At 45.9% G+C, this 24,933-nt stretch overlaps 1 protein-coding gene across 6 annotated transcripts in view; it reads right to left on the bottom strand.

The window, feature by feature from the left end:
• Window positions 1-1,362: 1,362 nt before the first annotated feature.
• SLC6A4 (solute carrier family 6 member 4) overlaps window positions 1,363-24,933 on the bottom strand; it is a 39,013-nt gene continuing 15,442 nt past the window's right edge. For all 6 annotated transcript variants that reach the window (XM_081844139.1, XM_081844143.1, XM_081844142.1 and 3 more), the window contains 12 exons: window positions 22,520-22,654; window positions 21,689-21,908; window positions 19,924-20,062; window positions 18,446-18,580; window positions 16,097-16,200; window positions 15,737-15,864; window positions 11,157-11,269; window positions 10,403-10,534; window positions 9,241-9,340; window positions 7,837-7,937; window positions 5,373-5,540; window positions 1,363-3,404 (listed from right to left, as the gene is read on the bottom strand). In XM_081844139.1, coding sequence (XP_081700265.1) covers window positions 3,330-3,404; window positions 5,373-5,540; window positions 7,837-7,937; window positions 9,241-9,340; window positions 10,403-10,534; window positions 11,157-11,269; window positions 15,737-15,864; window positions 16,097-16,200; window positions 18,446-18,580; window positions 19,924-20,062; window positions 21,689-21,908; window positions 22,520-22,654 — 1,550 coding nt within the window. In that variant the 3' untranslated portion in view covers window positions 1,363-3,329. The remainder of the gene's footprint in view (window positions 3,405-5,372; window positions 5,541-7,836; window positions 7,938-9,240; window positions 9,341-10,402; window positions 10,535-11,156; window positions 11,270-15,736; window positions 15,865-16,096; window positions 16,201-18,445; window positions 18,581-19,923; window positions 20,063-21,688; window positions 21,909-22,519; window positions 22,655-24,933) is intronic.

Raw genomic sequence — 24,933 nt, 5'->3', positions numbered from 1 at the left:
GTTACTTTTACTACGCTGCTTACGATTGAGAAATCAGTTTTTGGGATTATTAACTCCCTCAGTTGCTACGGCTCTACAGTGCAGGTTTGAGGGCTTTTGGGGTATTGTTTATCTTGCTGAATTAAGTCTTAATTTCTTGCAAGCCTTTTGCTTTGAAGCATCATGTGTTTTTTATCCTGTGTCCTGGGAAGCCACCGGGAAGGAAGTTTGTATCTTGCTGTTGTTATGGAGACCATAGTGATGGTGTCTTTGCCAACTCCAGAAATAGAGATGTGCTTTCCTAGTGCTTTGTGAGTGTGTTTTCTCTCTCCCCCTCTTCCCCTCTTCTGAGTTTTTAAGGAGGGAAACAACAAGGACTGTGTCACTGATAACGTCACAGGATTGTCTTTCTGTTTAGATTTCGGCAAACACCAGTTCTTATTTGTGCCTGATATCTCTTAGGCACTAATGAGCTTTTTCTACCTCTAGGGTTTTTACTTGGTGCATTTTTTCAATAAACTTTAAAAGAGGCAAACTATCTTATAAATGTAGCGAGTTTGCTAAAATAAGGTCCAATGCAGTTGTGTTTTCCTGCCTTCCAGCATAATTTATAGACTGATCTTTCTGTATTTTATATGTTGTGAGCCACTTTTTTATAGCTTATGAAAGGGTTGATGGTGATTTCATGTGTGTGTTTTTTCCAAGTTGGGATTCAAGGTGGCTTACAGCATTTAAAAAGCAATGTTTTAAAATACAAAGTAATAAAAACAAACTGGTTGAAAACAATAGTTGAAATACAATAACGCACGTTTAGAACCAGCTTTAAAATATCAGTTGTCCTGATAGACCAGTTATCAACATCATCTGCACCTAGCTTTCAAAGGTCTGTCTAAACAGGAAGGTCTTAGCCTGCTGGCAGAAAAAAGGAGGGAGCCAGTCAAACCTCTCTTGGGAGAGAATTCCACAATACAGGCGAACCACAGAAAAGGCTATGCAACTCCACTAGGGGGAAAGGTTACAACATTTGGGACTTTTTAATTAAGAAAAAACGTGAGTAAGGGGTGATGGTGGACATGACATAGGTGTATAAAATTATGTGTGGTGTGGAGAAAGTGGATAGAAGTTTTCCTCCCCCTTTCATAATACTAGAACCTAGTAACGCAGGGATGGGCAATATGTGACCCTATAGATCCTGTTGGACTCGATTCCCATCAGCCCATGCCAGCAAGGACAAAGGATAGAGATGATAGTGATTGTAGTCCAACAACACATGAAGGGCCACAAGTTCCCTATTCCTGATCTACATCAACTCACTCATTTTGATGAAGATGTTTTCCTGCCAGAAATATTTTAATTTTAATAAATTGCTTCCCACCAGACAGGGGGGATACAACTGTCATTTTATTATGATATTAAATTTATTACAGTAACAGTTTACATCGCAAGGCACATACTGATGACATACAATCCAGCTTGGGACATTCAATATAACCGAAGCAGCAGCAGCAGCATAAATTAATACAGGTGCATTTATATACAAGTTAAGAGAGGAATGCTTTAGTTTTGTAAAATAAAACTCCAGTTTTAATTTCTCCATACAAAAAGGTAAACATGGTCCCAATTCACACAGTTGCCTAAATAAGCGCCCAAGCCAACCTCTTGCGCAGGTCCCACTTGTTGTAATGTAGCGTGTGCAGCAGAAACACTTGGTGGGTTACTTCCATGTACCAGAAATTGATTTAATACTGTTTTCTTTGGAACAATTAATGACTCTGTGGGTAGGTGTGTTCAGAACAGCAGCATCTGTCAAAAGGCCTAATAAATTGTAATCTCAGCACTGTGTGTGTTTAGTGTAGTGCAGTCTTCCAGCTAGTTACACCTGTTGTTTTTGCAACAGCAGTAAACATACAAGTTTAGTGCCTCCGCCAGCTTTCTAAGTTTGGAGTTCAGCGCTCATAAAAGAGGCTTTCAAAAGTGAGAGCCTCACTTGTCACCGCCTTCCATGTCTCCTGATGCAGAGCTGCAGTGGAGCACAGCTTCTATAGAGTGGTTGCATATAATGAACAGCTCTGTGCCCACTCCATTAAAAACAAAAAAAACCCAGTTGGGACACTTCTTAAGAAGTAGTCCTCTATGCGTGGCTACACTAGGCTATGGGAATATTTGCTCCCTGAATGCATTAGACTGCTATAACAAGCACATAGCGCTATAGGTAAAAAGATACACCTGTATGGTGGCAAAAATGCACTCCTGTACACTTGCACCTGGAGTGGTGGGTGGGTGAACAGCTGGGGGAGCAATGCGGGTGGTGAACCCCAGCATACATTTGAACCCCAATGTAGTGTGGCAAGGTGACGATTTAACAGTCTTCTGAAATGTCTTGCAGCAGGTGGCAGTGAGCAGACCACCACCCCACAGCCAGCACTGGATGGCTTCACCACCTCAGCTGAGATTGAGCCCCTTCTTAGGGCCAGGTACAGAATTAGCAGGGTCATGTGGTGCAGTTGTTGCAGGTCTGTACCACTTCGGTGTAGGTTTCATGTCTGAATGCTCTTCCATTTATCTAAAGCACATAATCCCTGCATATAGATAGCTTATCAGATAAAATCTTTCTCTTCTGATATGTTATTTTTTTGGAGATAAATAGTGGGGTCCCCCCCAAAAAAAATCTTTACAGGTAGATACACTTTCCTTCCTTCCTTCTGCAGCAAGTCTAGCAGAAGACCCACAGTTCTATACAAGCTCAACACTTGCACAGGGGGGTTCAGTAATGTCTCTCTTCCAGGTGTTGAGCAGAGGCCCCATTCAAACCATGAAACTTTTTCTGCATATTAATTTTGTAAAATGCATTAGGTTGGGCTGGGTGAGTTCCCATATTTCTTCAGCTAGGTTGAAAACAGTGAGGTCCCTAGAAGCATATACAACAGGTTTTATTACAGAGGATCACATTGAGAGTGATAACAGGTGTGTCGGCACAGACAGATGAGTTCTAAATATAATCCTAAATTGCGACAGTTGTCCTGACAAGAGGCTTGAGTAAACCATGCATGCATTCAGATGGCCCCTTGCCCCACCCACCATGGATGGAGTAACGGATACTCATGTTTCCAAAACAAAAAAACCAGTGCAGTGAATCGAAACTCAGAAGAGAGCCTGGTGCTAAGGAGTGCAGCCAGTCTTTAGTTTCAGACAATCGGCGGCCTTAATCTTTTGTCACCACACTTCTGCCTCTTGTCACAAACACACTTCTCAGTGGAAATTCAGTTCTTTGGGAAGGAGCTTCAAAGCAACAAGAGAGTCAAGGAGCTAGTGAAGCCCCCTCCCCTCACACACCTCCCTCTAACAGCTGTTTAGGCAGCATTCATACAGATGTCACCGAAGGGAATTTCTGTGGCTGTTTCTGGAGTAATGCTTTTTAGAATACGCTGTGGAGGAAGGAGAAAAGAAACAGAATATTAGGGAGATAGCAGGAAACTGGTTTCAGGTGAGACAAGAGCATATCCAAAGAGCAAAGGGTGTTACCGGCGGAGGCTGCTCCACTTGGGGAAATAGGGCACTGCCCCACCAACCTCTGTCTGTTCTCAGCCAGCCTTCTTAAAACCAGTCCAGGGGATGGAGCTGCCTGACAGCTTCCTCATCCTCCTCAGTCTCAGTGTTGCCCCTTGTAGAACTCAGTAGGGAGGAGAGGGACAAAATAAGAGTTAGTTGCCTCTGCCTGCCATTGGCTCTGGCTCCCTGCCTTCCAGTCCCAGAGGGCACCAGCCACCACTAAGGGCACAAGAACAGGAATTTACAGAGCAAATGGCTCCAGATGACTGATGTCGTTGTTGAATGGTTTCTTTAAATGTAAAGGTTCATCATTGTTCCACCCGATGTGTATGTCTTTAAGGGGCCAGAGCAAGGGCCAGAGCAAAATAACGAGACCCAGCTTTACAGCTGTGAAACATAGCAGGTGCTGCTGAGTTGCATTGATTAAGGTGTGTCAGCATTTGCATGTAGTATATAAGGAGCAGCACCTAGCTCTCCCATTACCCTGGGGGTTGGGTTGGTGGTTGGGTCTGGTTTGTTGTTAATGTATTTAGTGTATAAGGAGTTTTTGTTTTTTGTAATTAAAACCTTGCTTAAGTTATTTTTGAGTCCCTTTCTTTTTAATGCATGGTCTCCCCAGCAAGCTCTCTGCAGTGCTACCATACTGCAAATAGCCAACAGTCGTGAGCCAGACTTTTTCTATATTGGCCCATGTATCCAAGATCAACCAAATTTTTTCTAGGCTGTTTTGGCTGTTTTACCCACAACTAAGTTTTCTTCTCAGAGTTGACACATTGAAAATAATGGACCAAGGTTAGTCATTCCCATTAATTTCAAGCAGTCTGTTCTTGAGTATGACTTGCATAGGATACAATTCCTGTGTTTGCCATATGATAGATGTTCAGAGTCATAACAGGAGATGCTAGAATATCCCACCAGGCAGGGCAAGAACTAAAAGATGACGTTGGAAAATGCCCAGACGAAGCACTGAGCTTGCCATGAATGTTTATTCGATGCCGGCTGTGCTGAGAAGAGTTACTCCTTCCACTCAATCCACAGGCAGGGGCACATTGCTCAGTGCAGTCCTATAAGTTTCCATTGGAGGAAACCCCACCCGCTTTCAGTTTATAATCAAGCATGGACAGTGTGCCCCGGTCTACATCGCTTATAAGTTTTTTAAAAGAAAAAATGAGGAAGTGGTAGAGCAGCCTTCATTGACTTGGTACCCTCCACCTGTTGTTGGACTGAAGTTCCCATCATCCCTGACCACCAGCCATCTTGGCTGGGTCTCATAGGAACAACAACATCTGGGGGGCAGCAGGTTGGTGAAGACTGAGATATAGAGTTGGATCTAGAGCAGAGCTTTCCAAACTGTGTGTCGCAACACATTAGTGTGCTGGCTGCAGTGCGTAGCACAAATGTTCCATGTGCTCCTCCTGGGTTTGCTAGTAAAAATGAATTACAGTGGTACCTCGGGTTAAGTACTTAATTCGTTTCGGAGGTCTGTACTTAACCTGAAACTGTTCTTAACCTGAAGCACCACTTTAGCTAATGGGGCCTCCTGCTGCCGCCGCGCTGCCAGAGCACGATTTCTGTTCTCATGCTGAAGCAAAGTTCTTAACCCGAGGTACTACTTATGGGTTAGCGGAGTCTGTAACCTGAAACGTCTGTAACCCGATGTACCACTGTACTGTGTCGCGAATTGATATATGTCTGAAAAGTGTGTCCCCAACATGAAAAGTTTGGAAAGCTCTGATATAGAGGATTCACCCCAAGGACTTAGCCTTAGCTATGGAGGAGTGGATACTGGACTAGATGCACCATTGGTCCGATCCAGAAGTCAGGCTCTTCTTATGGTCACCTACCTCTTTAAGTGTCCCTGGTGTGGTTGCCAACCGATAGACCATGTAGGTGGGAATGCAAATGAAGGACGAGGTCCCAATACAGTAGCCCAACACCACAGTCCAGTAAGGATAAGTATAGTCGAAGAGGCGGAGTTCTGGAGGACTCGACATGAAGCTGCAAATGATAAACTGGAGAAAAGCCAAACATTTAACTCACAGGAAATGGGGCTCTGGCAGAGGGAGGCATCTCTACCATGAGATAGCAGATTGGGAGTTCCATTGAGAAGTCACCCATGGGTCTCAGCAATAAAACTGCTAGCACAGTTGTAAAGCTAAGCAGGGTCTGGTATGGTTTCAGATTGGATGGGGGACTACATGTTGAGATTCCTGCATTGTAGGGGGTTGAACTAGATGACCCTCGGGGGGCCTTCCAATTCTACTATGATTCTGATTAGGGCTGCTGGATCTGGCTGCAGGGGCACAAGCCCCACTGGAAGAAGCAAGAGGCATGCAAATGTGACCATTTTTACCCACTGTTCCCAGCATTCTGTTTGCTTATATGCAATGTTTGGGGATTGTATGTATAAAAAAGTATATTGCAAACAGAGATGTATGTCAAAGAAGCAGAGGGGAGGTGGGGAGAATGAGCGTTTTTTCAAGGGTTAGGAGAATAGGTATAGATCAGGCTGGCCTCCCTGCATTATTTTATTTTGAAATATTTATAGGCCTCTTTTCTGGATAATGCCCATCTGAAGTGGCTTACAACAACACAAGATTTGTTAGCCACTTTTTGCCATCAATTTTGGCCGCTAAACCTCTCCTTTCTTGCCAGATGCTGAGTGCTGACTTCACTGAAAAGGCTGGCAGAGTTAATTTAGGAATGGGATTAAGCCTTCATTTAATAGTGCCAGAAATAGCTCTGCCAAAGCAAGGGCAGGGGCTCCTACTTACGCCCTTTAATTTTAATCTTAATTTTTTGCAAAGGATGCCATCTACTTTTGTTGAAGTTTATCTAGATGTCTCCTGAAGGTGTGAGTTAATTTTTATGCTCCTCCAACTCACCCTCATTCCCACTTTGTATTAGATTTTTAAAAATGCATTTGTTCAGAGAAATTAGTTCTCTCTCTTAAAAAAAACCTACTTAAAACAATTGCACAATTAGTGCTTTAATGTAATTTCCTGAAACTAGTGTAATGACCCGAAAGAGCAATAGTGCAGAGAACAATAGGGAAAAGGACACAACTACTACACATAATAATAATAATTTGTACCCCACCCTCCCCAGCCAAGACCGGGCTCAGGGTGGCTAACAACCAATAATAAAAGCAAGTTGATTGAAATACAATTTAAAAGATTAAGATACAACATTAAAACATTAGGATGCAGCCTCTTCATAGGAGGAGAAAGGAAAAAGAAAGAGGGGTAGGGAATCAAACTCATTCTAAGCCAAAGGCCAGGTGGAACAACTCTGTCTTACAGGCCCTGCGGAAAGAAATCAGATCCTGCAGGGCCCTGGTCTCATGAGACAGAGCATTCCACCAGGCTGGAGCCAGTGTTGAGAAGGCCCTGTCTCTGGTTGAGGCTAATCTGACTTCCTTAGGGCCCAGGACCTCTAGGGTGTTGCTATATATGGACCTTAAGGTACTCCGTGGGGCATACCAGGAGAGGCGGTCCCGTAGGGCCAGCCCCACCATTAGATAGAAGGAGGTGGATGCCTTGGGCAGCTAATTTTGAGCTATGAACAGGCAATAAATTGAATCATAGAATTATTGAGCTGTAGAGTTAGAAGGGACCACAATGGTCATCTAGTCCAACCCGGTGCGGGAATATTTTTACGCAATATGGGGCACAAACTGATGACCCTGAGATTAAGAGTCTATTGCTCAATCGACTGAGCTATCCTACGAGCTATCTCACTTACTGTGGTATTTTTATTGCCAAGGACAGGGAAAAGCACTTGTAGATAGTAATGCTTCAGGTGCCAAAATAACTTGCCTGGCTTTGGGTACCATGCACCGTGACTTGGAAGTGGGCAGTGGAGGGGCATAGGTGCCATTTGCTGCTTTAAGTAGCAACATGTCTTGAGCAGGCTCTGCCCAAAAAAGTGAAGGAACAGATATCATATAGCAAACCTGTGCCAGAGGCAGTTACTTTGCCAAGTTAGTGGTAGGGTCAGAGAGAAGTGCCATAAAGTCTGTGGTAGAGCATCTGCTTTGCATGCAAAAGGTTCCAGGTTCAATCCCCAGTAGCATTTCCAGGTAGGGCTGGGAATTTCCTCTGTCTTAAACCCTGGAAGGCCACTGCCAGTCCGTGTAGGCAGTACTGAGCTAGATGGCCCAGTGGTGTGACTCAGTGTAAGGCTATGTTCATAGAGGCTGTTGTGCAGGAGAGGGGTCTCCATGTGTGTTTAATATTTTACTTTTATGATGCAAACACACTGTGGAGAAACTTCTTATTACATGTTGGGCTGGACAGACGGACTCACCAGGAGGAAAATTGGGCTGATGGCTACCCAGGAGATTCTCCAGAACCACCCAGGGCTGAATCCAAGCATCTCTTTCACGTCACTGCAGAACTGGCTGACACCTGCAAAAATAGCATAGGGTGAGGCCCATGTTACTCACGTGTTCCTATGAACTAGGTTCAGCAGAATAAAAAAGTAAAGTGTGATTGCTTTGATTGCGCCAGCTTAGATTTTCACGCAGTAGTATGCAGGCTGTCAAGGTACACAGCACCCTGCTGCCATTAGTCCTAAGAGTTCTGTGAAACGTCAGAGCTCATGTGCATCCACACTAACGTAAGCTGTGGTTCATCACTCATATGTACATGGTCATAAGTGTGAGAGATTAGCAGCCAAACCTAACAAATGCATATTCTTGCTAGTTAGCATGAGAAGGGGCTAAGTCCCCAGAGCTGTATTGCTGATAGGCAAATACTCAGACCATAGAAATACAATAGGTAGAGAGGCGCTGCGTGATGTCATTTCTCCTCCTGTTGTGGAGAGGAAGGCATATATAGCACCTCAAGTATCTGTCACATGGAAGATGGAGCAAGCTTGTTTTTTCCTGCTCCAGAGGCTAGGATTCAGACCAATGGCTTTAAGTTACAAGAAAGAAGATTCCAGCTAAAATCAGGAAGAACTTTCTGACAGTAAGAGCTGTTCAGCAGTGGAACAGACTCCCTCAGGAGGTTCAGGGCCTTCCTTCCTTGGAGGTTTTTAAGGAAAGGTAGGATGGCCATCTGTCATGGATGCTTTAGTTGAGATTCCTGCATTGCTGGGGGTTGGACAAGAGGACCCTCAGGATTCCTTCCAGCTCTACAATTCCATAATGGAATAGAATCAGTTCTGTGATTCCACGATTCTGTGAATTACACAAACCTAAATTGCTGGTATGCGCTTGAGTCCCTCCTGCAAAATACTGACAGCAACCACAGTGGGCCTGGTGTATGGATCTAGCAAGGCCCAGATGCCCCACTGGCTGCCTTTTGAGGAGTAAAGCAGTGAAATGTATGTGTCTTCCCTTTCTAAACCCTGCCTTACATTCAAAGCATTATACTCCAGTCACTATAAGGCTAACCATAGCTACTAGACACGATGGCTGTGCTCTGTCTCCACGGTTGTGGGCAGCAAATAACAGTTGCTGGAAACCACGGGAGGGTAAAGCTTTGCTGTTGTGCTCAGGTCCTCATTGAGGGCATTTGGATGGCCATGGTGAAAACAGGAGTCATGACTAGAAGAGCCTTTGGCCTGATCCAGCTGGCTCTTTTTATGTTCTCACGCTCATTCAAAAGTGATTAAGTGTTACTCTGATGGATGTTCTCTCAAATACACATTTGCATGAGCACAGGAATCTCATCAGCAAGTGCACCGGCATGCAGCTATCCTCACCGTAAAACCAAGCCACTGCAATGGATTCCAGGAACACCACGGCTATCACAGCTGGGCCCGTGGCATATTCTTCAAGCAGCTTTACGACATACGCACCACCCTAGAGCAAGAGAAAGAAAGATCGTGGGAAACAACAGGATCGCTTCTAGTTCCCAGAAGGCAAAACTTGCTTGTACAGAGCTCATTAGCTCATTGGAGAGGCAGCAGAAGCCTGTAATGTACTTTAATCTGGTGCTCTCTTCCGTACCTGTGCAACCTGACTAATCCTGAACAGTGTAAATGACCCAGTTTCTCCAACTTCCCTTCCTTTGCCTCACACAATACAGCAACCATGCAGATAAGAAAAGGCTGAGTGGAATGTGTGAGCAATCCAGTAGGTAATCCAGTAGGGGATTGATGCCTTTCTGTTTCCTCCCTGGTGAGAATGTTGAAGGGGCAATGACTGACAGTAAAGCTGAGGGCAGACCCTTGTGTTCCTATTTTTTCCCCCCTTGGGAGTCAGACTTTCCCAAAAGGGGAAGGGAATTGTGCCTCCAGCAGGAACTGAGACTCCTGTTTTGCATTCCAAATCAAGGAGCAATATCTGATAAAACTGTGTGTGATACAGGTTTCTCATGAAACGATCCATCTATGCTTGGTAGTAACACCTCCCTTGTCAGAGTCTTCACTATCTCTAGTTCAACTTGGCATCTCATCCAATCTGTTGACATCATAGCGCCACAACATGCAATTTGAGACACCCCAAACCGTTTGGGAAACTGGGTTATGTAGCACTGGGAGGGCTTTTCAACACTCCCCACCCCCAAATGTCTCAGACATTATTGCCACTTAACGCAGCTCTTGCTGATTTGCAGTGTTTTGAAACAACACATTCAGTTTTTAAAACAGCCCTGATCAAGGCTGCATGGAAAAGCATTTGAAATCTGATCATTCAGAACCTGTGGAAAGGCATGGTAGAAATCTGACAAGGAAATCACTTGCAGGGTTGTAGAGAACAGCACCAATCTTGGATTGCGTCCGATTGTTTGCAGTCCAAGAGCTGCACTCCAGCATCCTCTGTGGCATTAAAGGGAAGTCTGGAATCCAAATTGCACACCAAACGCACAGACACTCTTCACCCTACCGAATGGCTTGACTGGCTATGGAAAGGTGAGCTACTCACAAAGGTCAGCGTCGGCATGGCACCCAAGAAGCAGGTCACAATGAAACCCAGCACAAACAGCTCCCGGCGCTTGCTCCAGATGTGCGGGAATTCATCCAGGACGGCAGTGATCACCCCTTCTAGGCCTGCAAACTGGGAAAAGCACACAGAGGAGTCAGTGAAGGAAAGGCAGCTGCCTTCTTCCCCAGAACTCTTAGAGCTTGCAAAGGGATCTGAACAATTCTGTGTTTGTGCTTGGTGAACTGAACCTGCTTTCAGGCTAATGGAATAACCCCACAGCCTGATGCTAAGGGCCAGACCAGGCAGTTCACATTCTGCCCATACCCCAGAGGCTACGACCTGATTTTGCCTGCCTCCTCTCAAGTGGAAGGATGCAGTTCCTTGGTGTTGACCAGTCATCCCTAGCCTGATGCTCTCCAGATGTTTGGGGAAACTCCCACCAGACCCAGCTAGAACTCCAAGTAAGACCCTGGCAACACAACTTGTTGGTTGGGGCTAATGGGACTTAGTCCAAAATGGCTTCACTGACTGAGGACACCAAGTTCAGGAAAGCGGCTCTAGATTCCACCCCAGAGGAAGTGGGGAAAACATTGTTTTCTTACTAGCTGGTCAAGTGTCAGCATTCCAGCACGAACGCCAACTGAGGTTATCCAAAAAGATAATATTTCCATTCTTCAGATTTGGTTTGGCTAAGTGTGGACTAAGTCTGCAATAACACACACAGAACCTTTCCTTCTACTGCTCCATTACTCACTGTGCTGTCCAGTCCCAGGGTGATCAACATCAGGAAGAATATAATGGCAAAGAAGGTGGAGGCAGGCATGTTTGCAATGGCCTCTGCATAGGTGATGAAGAGGAGGCTGGGTCCTGTCAGTCAATGAGATAACAGTCCATGACTTATTCTGCTTCCTCCAGAGTTTATCCCCCCCCCCCTTCCCAGCTTGTAACATAGTGGCTAATGTCAATATAAGTTAACACAAAAGCCATATACCAGATAAGAGAAAAACAAATCAGAACAGCTGATAATCAGCAGCATAAATAATCAGCCACCCCTTTCAGAGCCAGTTCAGCTGTGACGGTATCTTCTCGCCACCATGCTTTAATCTGGCACGTCAAACTCATTAGGAAGGGAGCCAATCTGATCTCCTGTGACAGGGAGTTCCACAGCCCTGACGTCATACTCTCCTATATTCCCACCAGCTACAACTCTAGCTCCAAAGGTCACCAGTCAAGGGTATCTAATGTGTCTTCTGGATGGGAGTTGGAGTACTACATAGGAAGAGCCTTCTTGGATTAGGCCAATGGCTTGTCTAGGCCAGTATCCTGTTAGAAACAAAGGAGGCTGCCTTATACCAAGACAGACTTTTAGTCTATCTAGGTCTGTATTGTCCAAGTTCACGCGCAGTATCTCTACAGGGTTTCAGAGAAGGAGCCTTTCCCAGCCCTGTGTGAAGATAGCATTGGGAGTTGAACCAGGAGCTTCTACATGTAAGGCAAATATGCTACTGCTGAGCTATGCCGGTTCCCCACTGTTCTCACAGTGGCCAACCAGATGCCCTAAATGGGAAGCCCAGAAGCCCTACAGCATCTGTTCTGTAGGGCACCATGTTTACTACCCATGAGTGGTCAGACAGGTTGGTGTGGAAGGAGACAGCGCTTCACATTATGGTTAGGGCCTAGCCCATTTCAGACTTTAAAGCTAACTGCAGCTCAGATGCTGTCCAGGAGCCAAATCAGCTGGCACCAGCCGTAGAGCTGCATCCTCCCCAAATTTTTATTATTTTTGTTTATTTTAGATGGCTATATACCCCACCCTTAAACAATTCCCCAGGACAGCTTACATTATCAAAATACAATAAACAATAAAAATGTGATAAAATATAAATTGGCTCTGGTTGGGACCTCAGCTGACGCAGTTTGGACCAGCAGAAGTTTCCAAACACTTCAAAGGCAGCCCCACTTAGAGCATGTTACAGTGATCCAACCTTTATGTAACTAAGGCATGTGTGATCATGGCCAGGGGCTATACTTTTGCCAGCAAAAGCATTGTCCAGAGCCAAGCTGATTGGCTCTGGGCAATGCTCTTGACCCTGTGGGTGCCTGTAAGGAGCTTGCTGCAGCAAGTGAGCCGGGAATCCTGCGCAGCACTATCTCAGTGTGGCATCAGGCTCTAGCAGGATGGAAGGGAGCGGCTTTGTCCCCTGGCTTGATGAATTGTATTGCGTTTCATCTTGAGGGCCTTCAATCCTTCATCCAGTCCCAAACATCCCTTTCAAGCAGCCAGTTGGCAGAGCTCTGAAGGGCAAAAGTTTATAGATCTGAGAGTATCCCATGCCTTGCCAATGGCAGGCACCAGAGATCTGTATATTTTTCAAGGAGGATGCTACCCATAATCACTAAATGGAACCTTCATGATTTGAAGCCAGGCCAAACAAACTAGAAATAGCACTCCAGACTTTATTCTGAAACAGCAAGGCAATCCCTGTGTTCCAGTCTCTCTGACCTCGCATTCCAAACAGAGGCTTTTCCAGCTTGGTCTCAAAGACTTCCAACCAAGGAGAGTTCCCTGCCTCATTTGAAGCTGACTGATATGCCAAGTCAGACCCCACTGGTCCATCTAGCTCAGTATCACCTATGCTAGCTTTCCCTGACTTGAGTAACACAGGATATGGACAAGCTGGAACACGTGCAGAGGAGGGAAACCAGGATGACAAAGAGTCTGGATACCAAGCCTTATGAGGAACGGTTGAGGAAGTTTGATCTGTTTAGTTTGGAGAAGAGAAGACCTAGAGGTGATATGATAACTGTTTCAAGCTTGTTTCTTGCTGCTCCGGAGGGTAGGACCTTGAACCAATGGATTCAAATTCCAACTAAACATTAAGAATAACTTTCTAGTGGTAAGAGCTGAACGACAGTGGAATGGGCTTCTCTGAAGGTGGTGGACTCTCTTTCATTGGGGGTTTTAAACAGAGGTTGGATAACCATCTGTCAGGGATTCTTTAGCTGTGATTCCTGCACTGCAGGGGGTTGGACTAGATGACTCTAAGGCTCCCTTTCAGCTCTTCTGTGATTCTGATTTGCCTTCCAGAAGCTGATGAATTATTACTGTCACCATTCCTGACCATTGGCCATGTTGGCTGGGGCTAATGGGAATCAGGAGTCCTGCAACAACTGGAGATGTTCCCTTTGGGGAAGGATTTTAGGCAACACTGAGGCTTTTAGCCCTACCTGGAGTTGCTAGGAATTGAACCCGGAATATTTTTTCATGCAAAGCCAAACATTGTAATTTGAGAATTAAGTAGCTCTTGACTAAACATACTGAGCTGTTTTAGGAATGTGTCTTCTTATGCCTTCAAGTCAAGTTTGCCAGCATCCTGCATGTGTGGCTAGACAGTGTGTCAAAATTAGTCAGCCAAAGAAGTGTTCGAGGAATTATTCAATGAGGCCATTGAACCCAGTTGCCTAATGATGAACCCAGTTGCACACTGAAACATGTTTCATGGGAACTCAGGAAGCTAGCCGCCTTATGCCGGATACCTAGCCCACTACTATGACTAGCAGGGTCTCAGGGTCTCCCCCATCACTTGCATCCTGCTCTATACTCTCTATACGTATGATTGTACAGCCATTTATTCCAGCAACAAAATCATCAAGTTTGCTGATGACACTACGGTGGTGGGGCTCATTTCAGGAGGGGATGAGTCCGCCTATCGGGACGAGGTGGAGCGGCTTTGTGCTTGGTGTGGAGAGAACAATCTGGCTCTTAATACGGCTAAGACCAAGGAATTGGTGGTGGATTACAGGAAAAAAAAGGCGGACATTCAGCCCTTGTATATCAACGGGGAACGGGTGGAGAGGGTGGCGGAATTCAGGTTTTTGGGAGTGACTATCGATCAGGGCATGACTTGGAGCGCAAATACCACTGCTCTGGTGAAGAAGGCCCAGCAGAGAATTTATTTCCTCAGACTTTTAAAGAAGAACAATCTGAGTGAGAGACTGCTGGTGTCCTTCTACCGAGGCTCCATAGAGAGCATTCTCACATACTGTATTTGTGCCTGGTTCTCCAGCTGTACAGCTAGGAAGAGGAAGGTGCTCCAGAAGGTCATAACCACAGCCCAAAGGATTATTGGTCATCCCCTCCCATCTTTGGAAGAACTGTACGGTTCCCGTTGTCTTAGGAAAGCAAACAATATCCTGCAGGATGCATCTCACCCGGGACACAGTCTGTTTGTACTACTGCCTTCTGGCAGGAGATACAGAAACATCAAGTCAAGGACAAATAGACTGAAAAATAGTTTCTATCCAAGAGCTGTGGCCTTCTTAAATGCAGTAACTCGATAGTGTGACCTGGGAGTTTGATGGGTGTGGGTGTGGGTGTGGCTGGAATGTGGTTTGTTTGGTTGTTGTTGTTGTTTTGCTTTTGTTGTTTTTAAGGGATGGCATCCAATTTCGTTGCACTTGTGCAATGTTGCACTTGTGTAATGACAATAAAGAATCTATCTATCTATCTATCTATCTATCTATCTATCTATCTATCTATCCTAAAATTACTTATTCAGAAGGGGACTGGAGATGCCAGGGATGGAACCTTGCTCACTGGTTCCAGCCCTTCCTCAACTGGCTATCGAGACACAGTGGTGCCTGGTGTGCTCTTGTTTTAAAAGGGGCTGTGCAGAGTTTCTTAGGATGCAAAAGATTCTCTGCAGGACAGCTTGCATCAGAATACAGGAACATACTGAGCCAGACCATTGGTTCATCTTGCTCAGTATTGTCTACACTGACTGGTAGTGGCTCTGCAAGGTTTTAGGCAGGGAATCTTTCCCAGCCCTGCCTGGAGATACCATTGCAGATTGAACCTGAGACTTCCTGCGCCCCAGTGGGCTACAGCCTTCCCACCATCACAGGAAAGGGAGTGAGAATATAAAAGGAAAGGATTGGGAAGAATTCTTTGTCTGCATTGCAGTTCCCAAACCAGTATGTCAAACTGAAAAGTAGCTATCCTTCGAATTCACACTTCTCCAAATTTTGCAGTGCAGTTCTCCAGACAAAAAAACGTTCACCAACGAAAGTATATGTTACAGGAAGAAATCTTGCTTTCGTAGAAATAACATACAAAAAATACTTGTAAAAATACATCTGTTTGGGGAGATTGCTTACATAAACATATTACAGAAAATTGCAAACAGACTTATGTTAGGAGAAATTTTCAGGTGCGCTTAAAAAACAACAACCCAACCATACTGCAAACTGCTGCAGAAATGGGGCAAATGGAACATAACACTGAAAAAATGAGAAACTGAGATTGGCCACATTTCCCCATCCTTGGTTACTTACCTGTGTCTCGGGCCACGTCTGCCACCTCTTGGTTCCTCATCTCAGCCATGTACCCGAGCACGGTGAAGATGACGAACCCGGACACAAAACTGGTCAGGCAGTTCACAGTGCTGGTGACTAGAGCATCCCTGTAATGGAAACACACATGCCCCTCTGAGAATCAGGGCACGCTTGTGATATAACACACACACACACATACCCCATACACAAATTCTCCTTGTACCCTCCAGCTGGTCTGATTTGGAGTGTAAATAATTAGAACTATGTGTAAACCATCAGTATGTTTGTTAGAGTCTTCCACAATGGCAATTTGAGCCCCCCCCCCACTTCCCAGTAATCTTCCACCTTGAGAAAACTCACTGGTAGCAGTTGTTATGGAACTTGTTGTAGCTTGCAAAGGCTAGGAGGACCCCAAATCCTGGGCCGAGAGAGAAGAAGATCTGAGCAGCTGCATCAATCCACACCTAAAAAGAAAAGAATCAAGAGACACAGCTCATTAAAAGCGGCATCGGGAAAAGCAGAGTTGTTCTGGGAAGCCATGCAAGGAGCGAGCGCTTTCAGCTTCCAGTTTGTGTTTTGAGCCCTGTGCTTCAAGTGTTTAGGGTTAAGAGTTTACTATGGTGACTCTTGCTGGAACCGAGGAAGCTATCAGTTAGATACAGGCAGGGACGACTGCTTTGTAGCAGAGGCAATGGAGCTGAAGTTGAAGACCTAGCAGGGCAACACCAGTCACAGTGGCCTGCCACTCCATGCGTTCCCCACAGTAGATCCACTAAGGCCCTCCCCCACAGCTGGCCATCTAAGCTACTGGCCATCACTGCATCTTGTGACAGTGAGTTCCATATCTTAATAATGCAGTATGTGAAGTTACATTGGGGGAGAGGGTTGGCCCGTCTTGATTCTCCTGCCACTCAGTTTCATTGAGTGACTCCTAGTTGCCTCTCTCTCCAATTTCTCTGCATCATACTATAGTATTACAAACCTCCATCAATTCTCTCCTTAATTACTGTTTTTTCTTTTCTGGTTAAAAAAAATCCAAAACCCTATAGCCTTCCTTTATAGAGAAAATGCTCTGGATCCATGATAATTTTGTGGCTATTTTCTGCACATTTGTACTGAGTCAGACCAGTGGTCCATAGCAGATGGAGTTGTACTCTAGTGTTTTCGACATGAGACATTTTTCAGTCCTACCTGGAAATGCTGAGGATTGAATATGGGACCCTCTGCACTCAAAGCAGATACTCTACCACTGAGCTGTGACTTTTCCCTAGTTCTTTCAATATCCTTTTTGAGATGAGATGACCACAACTGTACGCTATATTTCAAGTTCACCCACCCCATAGATTTATTCAAGTGCATTACACCACTGGCAGACTTATTTTCAGTTCTTTCTTGATAGTACAGTACTTAGGATGGAATTTGCTATACTCAGCTGCCACACACTGGGTTGACATCTCTGAGCTGTCCTTCTCCCATCACCCCAAGATCCGTTTCCTGACTAGCCTTCTTATCTCCTGCTTTCTCCAGAACAAACCAGTTCCTTTTTATTCTCCAGACTCAAAGCTGAGCACTGCCCAACTTTGTAGATCGTTCCTGCCCCAGGAGCCACCACATGAAAGCTTTGTGGCCATATATCAACAGCACAGAGATCGCAATCTGGCCTCGCTCTTCGCTTCAGAAACATCCAATACAATACTAACACCCTTTATTACTTTTAGGGGAGGCAACGGGGCCTTATTGGAGATGTGGCTTTATCAGAGAACGATGTGTCTTCATTTCCTCTTCATTGAACTCTCTCCTATCAACCGGGAGCCCGCTGGCTGGCGAATATTAGAACCTGTAATCTCAACAGTAGCTGTATTTATTACTTAGAGGGCCAAAATCTCCCCCAACCTCATCTGAGTCTTTCATAACTATTCAGGGGGAAATGACATTTGCATCTGTTATACAGAATGCAGTGCCTGGTGGCTTGTGGGGGCAACCTACTGCCAGCATATAACACATCCTGCTTGCGGGATTTGCACTGGCTGTCAATTTGCTACTAACGTAAGTCCCTATACAGCTCAGGAACAGGATACTTGAGAGACTGTCTTATCCCTTATGCACTCGGCAGACAGTCTGCAGAAAAGCTTCTTCTGCAAGTTCCATTTATCCTGTTTTCCAGCTGTTTCCAGAAAATACAGATAATGGGTATGTGTTGTATGTTGACAGGAACATTATACCATAGAGCAGGAGCAAGCATACTACCAGCTTTGCTCCATGTAGCTGCAGAGCAGACTTCGGTAAACCTTGGAACTTACACAGGGCCAAAGAGCACTCCCCAAGCATTGCCCTCTGGAAACAACCAAGTAGAATCAGAACCACTGCGAAGTAGTGCCGCCCGCCACCTGACTTGGACAGCTGCTCCAGAAGGATACCACGGTTGAAATACCATGGTATTGAAAGCTGCTGAAAGGTTGAGAATTAACAGGGATACAAGAGTGCCTGGATCTGGTCTGCAACCACCCACTCAAGAACCTTGCTCAAGGAGAAAGTGGCAACTGACCAGTAATTACCTAGCTTTTTACTTAGGTGGGGAGAAGGCTGACAGAGCACCTGGTTCACCCCCCATCCCCAAATCTAGTACATTACTCTGCATTTGCCACAGGACTTTTAAGGTAGCCGATCCATTCATCTGATTTGTTGCACCCACCTTCCCCCCCTGCTTACCTCAGTAGCAAAAAGCTTATCCCATTCGGGCTTCAGGTAGTAGACCACCCCTCTCCAGGCCCCAGGCAAGGTAGCGCCCCGTATTAAGAGGACAAAGAGTATGACATAAGGGAATGTGGCAGTCACCCACACAACCTGTTTGGAGAAGAAATCAAGACAGGATTCATCTGAGGGAAACCACCAGCACAAAGGATGAAAACTTCGCTCTGAATTAGCAGCAATATTAATTTATTAAATTGATAGCCCACTCTCCACCGCATCTCAAAACATGCCCACAGTGCCTAGCAACATCAAATCCAACAAGACCATATCTAAAAACGGTGATTAAAATATTGACAGTGCCTGAATGTCCCTATCCCTTTCCAAAGACCCAGGCAAATAAGAAAAACACCAGCATTTTAGTGCAAATTTATCCTAATGTATACATTTTTAGCAAATATATACAATTTTGCAAAGCAAATGTTACATGCTTTTGTGTGCTAGTTTAACTAAACTATTCTTTATGCACACTTTACCTTAGAATATGCATCTCTATACACTTTAGTTGACTGGAGAATTGCCTTGCAAAATTCAGAGATGTGCAAATGTTATAAAATTCCCCCCCACCCCATCCCTAGTTCCGGGGATCTCTTCTGCCAGCTCCATGAACTATCCCATCCTGTGCCAAAGCCCTGTCTCTTCCCACCCCAAGGAAGTGGCACAGACTCCCCTGAGTCTGAACTTCCTTCCTCTTGACCTGCTCCCATGGGACAGATGGGGTTTCCTGGCCTAGTGGCGCCTTGCCTACTGCCTCATATTTGGGAGGCTTGTGGTGTCTGCACCCCTGACACTGACAAATCTTCTGTATGGAAAAGGCCTTCCTAACACACAGCCAGAAGGAAGGATGGCGACATCCTCACTGGGTGCTAGCCAAGATCACAGGAGGCCACCAGCTTGGGTAACTTCAGAATACTCTCAGATCATTCCAGCTGCTTCTCAAGCCAGTCAGGAACACGAAAGTGTTCTCCCTCTTTTTGGTGGCAGAAGTAGGGAACCTTTTTCAGCTTGAGGGCCACGTTCCCTTAATGGGCAACCTTCCAGGGGCCATATGCCATGTTTGGGCCAGACCACAAGTAAAAACAGATGGGACACTTACTGTGTACAGTAATCTGTATCCCAGCCGTGCAAAAGCCAGAAGTTTCTACAAACACACCAGCACATACCATCTCCCCAGTCTCTAGCCAGACAAGCTAGATACATTCTCATATGTCAAGAACACATTCAAGTCAGCTAAATGCACTTGAGAAGGGGACAGGGCAGGGCTGGTGAGGGTGCTGCCTGATGAAGGGGTGTGGTCTGTGAAGACCCCTAAGGCACTAAGGAATGGAGAAGCCTGGTGGGCCACATGCGTCTCTCCCCCTGGGTCTTCAGATTCTCCATCCCTGACCACCAGATACAATCCTGGTGTAGCTCCTCCCGCTGTTGGCCTTGCTCTTCACCTTTCCAGATGTTTTGACTCCTTTCCAGATGCTGAAGTACACAATAGTGAAGATAAGCATCAAACACAGGACGAGCTGCCAGCTGATTCCGCCCAGGTCATCCAGCCCCTTGGATCTGTGCACTTGGAGAATGTGGCGGCTGAAATGGAAAGGAAACAGACGTGTTGGGGATCGTTTGGGATGCAGACTTTCCAAAGGGATCATTTCAAGTGGGTGACGTTTGCTTCAAGTCCATGAGTCCTGAGGGTGGGATGGAGTGGGGTTTGCTACTGGGAACTTGCCATCAATGTGACTGTTGGAGGCAAGCCAAACAAACGGGAGGTCAGGGACAGGGTAGCCTTGTAATGTTGTTGGACAGCAACTTCCACCATCCTCCTGACCATTGGCCATGCTGGCTGCTGAAGGGAATTGGAGCCCAACATTGTCTGGAGGGAATCACATTGGCTTCTCCTCATTTAAAGATTTGCTCCTGGGTACGATCGGGGGAGAAGGAAGAGCAGCCTAGAGCTGGCTACCTCGTGTCAATTTCATGCCAGTGCTTTTCAAAAAGTGGCAGTTATTTACTTCAGTTAGTTTTTTAACAAAAATGGTTTGGATTTCCTTTCTTTGTCAATCAAAACAATGTACATACATCTTGAGCCAGGCCTGATTACAGCAGTTCCGAGGAATCGGCTGGCATCAGTTGGCGGGGTGGTCCTAACGTCTGACAATTCCGGCACACATTTCCCCCGTTGATTAAAATGGGAGATGCCACTTCATTCTTATACCCAAAAGGGCCTCCTTTATACACTATACTATGAAGCATACTTTTTATGGCACGGATCGCATGTAACATTAAACCATGGTTTATTAAACATGTGCAGACCCTGCCCAGTACCTTAACTGTGGCTTGTTTACAGTCAACAAACTGTGACTTGAAGCCATGGTTTACTGTTGGCTTCTAAAACTTCAGTTATTTTAACTATGGCTTGGTTTTACTTGTGAAAACAGCACCCTTGGCTTTTTTGGCTACCCCACCCCAGATACTTCACATTCTAATGAGGCAAGAGTAGCTGGAAAACAGAAGGAGCTTTGGCGAAACAAGTCATAGTTTGATCATCTATAGGACAAATTGTTTTTAATTCATGGTTTGATAAACGAACAATGACATTGTGTTAAATGTGAACCAGGCCTGTGTGTTTCTGCATGAGTCACAATTCTATGTAGGCTTTCTTTTTGGGAGGGGCTACACTCAGAATAGTGACTCATGCAGAGATACAGTGGGCAGCTTTCTCTGTGAGGGTGGACAGTTCTTTTGCTTTTCTATATCAGGAGTGGCGGTTTGCTCAGTGCAGAACTTTGACAGAATTATCCGTGCCACCAGCAGAGACGGATTGGAAGGAGGTGAGAACAGAGCAGGGAGTCATTCAGAGATCCAGAATGCACCCTCCTCTGTTCATGGATGCTTTGGGCACTTAGGAACCTTGTGTGTTTTGACATGTTTCTCACAGCTCTAGCAGATCTTGTGTTCTCTGGCACCCAGTTAGGGAATGACCACGGCTGATGTTGCAGAGAGCTTCAGAGGTTGTTGCAAGCATAAAGAATGAACCACTAACCCTCACTGATGCTCATGAAAAGCAGTTGCTAACTAGGAGACCTGAGCCAGTGCCTACATATAAAGAAAGCACAGGGTTTAACACATCCGTCCCTCCTCGAAAGCTCCTTCCCCACCCACCCTGCTCCACCTTATTCTGCCATGGCTGTCTCTCCACTTACATGCACTTACGTGTAAAATTCTTCTGCCGGGGAGGTTGAGTTGGCAGTCCAGGCGGTGCTCTTGTTGGAGAAGTAGTTTGTGCAGTTGTTGGTGTTCCAGGGGTTTTTGCAGCTGGTCCAGGGCAGCTCACTCGTGAACGAGGAAATGAGGTAGTACAAGGCCCATGCCATGATGGTGTTATAGTACGAGGCAATGTAGAAGCCAATGATGCAGATGGCATAGCCAATTCCTGGATAGATAGAAAATGCTGGCATAAACATAAGAAAGACGGGTGCTCTGGTGTTCCTGTTAAGTGATCTGTTGGTAGTGCAGAGGCTTCCGTGCAACACATGGAGCTTCAGTAACTTGCTCTTGAGTGCAGAGGTTCCTATGCAGCCATGGAGCTCCAGCAGATGCCATAAAAAACATGAAAACATGTATCTGAAGAAGTGTGCATGCACACGAAAGCTCATACCAAGAACTGACTTAGTTGGTCTTTAAGGTGCTACTGGAAGGAATTTTTTTTGTTTTGACTATGGCAGACCAACACGGCTACCTACCTGTAATAAAAAACATGGACGAGTGCACAGGCAACAGCATATAAAATGGCATTGTCAGTCATTTTCCATGTGTGTGCATTTATTGGGAACTATGCTCATAGTAAGTAGAGAACTTTTTATGCGTGGATTTTGAGAGTCAATGCAGAATTACATGTCTAAGACGTCTGATCTCCACATATGCCTGGAATCCTCCCCCGGAAAGCCCCTGGTTCCACACGCCAGGGACTCTGCAGCTTTAACTATGACCCAGAATTCTACATACAAGTCTTTCTGAGAATAAAGATTTCCCCTTGAGGATTACCTTTGAAAATGGGACAGATCTTCCTCCAGATTGAGATGCATCCATTTCGGTGATACTGCCCCAGTGCCAGCTCCATGTAGAAGAGTGGGATCCCTCCAAAGATAGCCATGATTGTGTACGGGATGAGGAAAGCTCCTGAATCAAAGGGACCAATGTTAAAACACCATTCAGAGAGGCATTGGATGGTAACAAGTGGCCTGTACAACAAAATGTTGCAGCGTGGAGTGTTTCTGATCAAGATGCCAGCCAGTCAGCTGTGCCCTCCGCCAGAAGACTCATTTCCCTTGACCTCCCACCCCCAGTGCTGCTCAGCAAAGGTCAGTCAGCATTTCCTTTGGCTCCTCCTTCCTTAATATAAGTTCTAAAAATCTTGGTGTTTCCCCAAGCATGCTGACAGATTCCTCTTGCGCCTGGGGGGTGCACTGTGTCCACAAAGGTCTCTGAGTGCCAGAAATAGAGGGAACAAGGTGGGGCTGTTGCCACAACAATGTTGCTGTGTGGAGTACTGCTGTTCAAGACCCCAGCTACTCCCCTTCCCCTAGCCCCAGTTTTCCACCAGTCAGCCAGCTGAATCCTTGCTGGCCTGTTGCATGCTCAATTGTGCATGCTTTGGGGGCGGGGAGCATGTGTGTTCAATCCCAGCTACATTAAAATCTTTGATATCTCCATTGATGCCTGTGGCCAGCTCTCCCTTCCATCTTGAGGACATTGCAAAATAGCTTATCAGAATGAACAAGTCAGGAAATGACTTTATCGAGGCAACAATGCCGTTTCTTTCCTTTCTTAGATCTGTTTATCTTCCTCTCCAGCCGGTTGTCAACATTTCATGCCGCCCAGCCTTTATGGGGCTATTTTAGGGATAGCTCCCTATTTTGTCCACAGCTCCAGGAGCGATTTTAAGAATCCCTCAGTTAATACAGGTTGCTTCCATGCTAGAGTGTGTGTTGTTTTTTGTAACCTGTCGGTAGGCCTGAGCGGTGTACCAAAACATCGCCCAGGACCGTGTATGGCGGCTTCACCTGGCAGTATATCATGGGTGAAACCGACACAGCTCCTGAGTCCCTCTGCTACCAGTGCCACCTTCAACACTGGGCCGCTGGTAGCAGAGGGACTCAGGAGCAGCAGCGGTTTCAGCTGTGCTATACTGCCGCATGAAGCCACCATCGCGTTCTGCCCCTCATGCTGCAGAGGGAGGAGCAAGCTGTATCGCCGGGCCAATACAACTTATTCCTTCCTCGGCTTCTTTCAACTGTTCCCACTGCTCCCCCACCTGAGCGAGCCCCTGTGCCTCACATGCAAGCTGGAGAGGCATAGGGCTCACTCAGCTGGGGGGCGGGAGCCTTCCCACCCCCCAGCTCAGCAATGCAAACAAGCTGTATCATCCCTGACCTGCGAGGTGCTGGGAGGAAAGCCCCTCAGCTCCTGCATTGAGAGTTGCGACAGTTTCACCTTGTGCCTTCAATGTAGCTTGTTGCTGCATATCACCAGGTTGCAATGTTTGGCTGGCGACACATTGTGATGTTAAAAACCTGACATTGCCCAGCCCTGCCTGTCAGCATCTTTTAAGTGGGAATGCTGGGTGGCATGAGAGAATTGAGTCTCAAGTGCATATATATATATATATATATATATATATATATATATATGCAGGTTTTGGTGTCCTCGGGTGTCTTCCCGTGTAAAAGTTGGGGTGTCTAGGCGACGTTTCGACGAGGTCTCACTCGTCATCTTCAGGCTGGTGCTTTCGGCTTCTTGTTACTGGAACAGAGCAGGATCTCAGTGTTTGAGTTCCTATAAATACTGTAGAGGGGGTGTGGTGTATAGCCTCCAATGTTCTGGGCAGAGAGGAAGTTCCCAGGCTAGTGTGCCTTTTCTTCTTTTGTTCCTTAATTACTTGAGAGATATCTTGAGTGATTTCTTGAGTGATATCCTGAGTACCACTTAGGTGGGTCATTAGGTGTGGATTAGTTGTTAAAGTCTTTGTGTCTTGACCTCTTGAACTTTGTGAAGAGTTTTCCTGAGAAGATGGCTGTACTGTACTTAGTTGTGCTCTGGCTTGGCTTCGTGTATAGGGGCGAGCTGTGGTTTTGTGGCTTGTGTCAGCCAGATCTGTGTAGGGATTGCAGGGGGGTGCAGCATCCGGAGGTGCCACCATGGATTGGCTCAAGATATCTCTCAAGTAATTAAGGAACAAAAGAAGAAAAGGCACACTAGCCTGGGAACTTCCTCTCTGCCCAGAACATTGGAGGCTATACACCACACCCCCTCTACAGTATTTATAGGAACTCAAACACTGAGATCCTGCTCTGTTCCAGTAACAAGAAGCCGAAAGCACCAGCCTGAAGATGACGAGTGAGACCTCGTCGAAACGTCGCCTAGACACCCCAACTTTTACACGGGAAGACACCCGAGGA

This window comes from Podarcis erhardii (genome assembly GCF_964252035.2).
Source record: "Podarcis erhardii genome assembly, chromosome: 16".
Taxonomy (NCBI): domain Eukaryota; kingdom Metazoa; phylum Chordata; class Lepidosauria; order Squamata; family Lacertidae; genus Podarcis; species Podarcis erhardii.
This window is presented reverse-complemented; position numbering and strand designations above follow the sequence as displayed.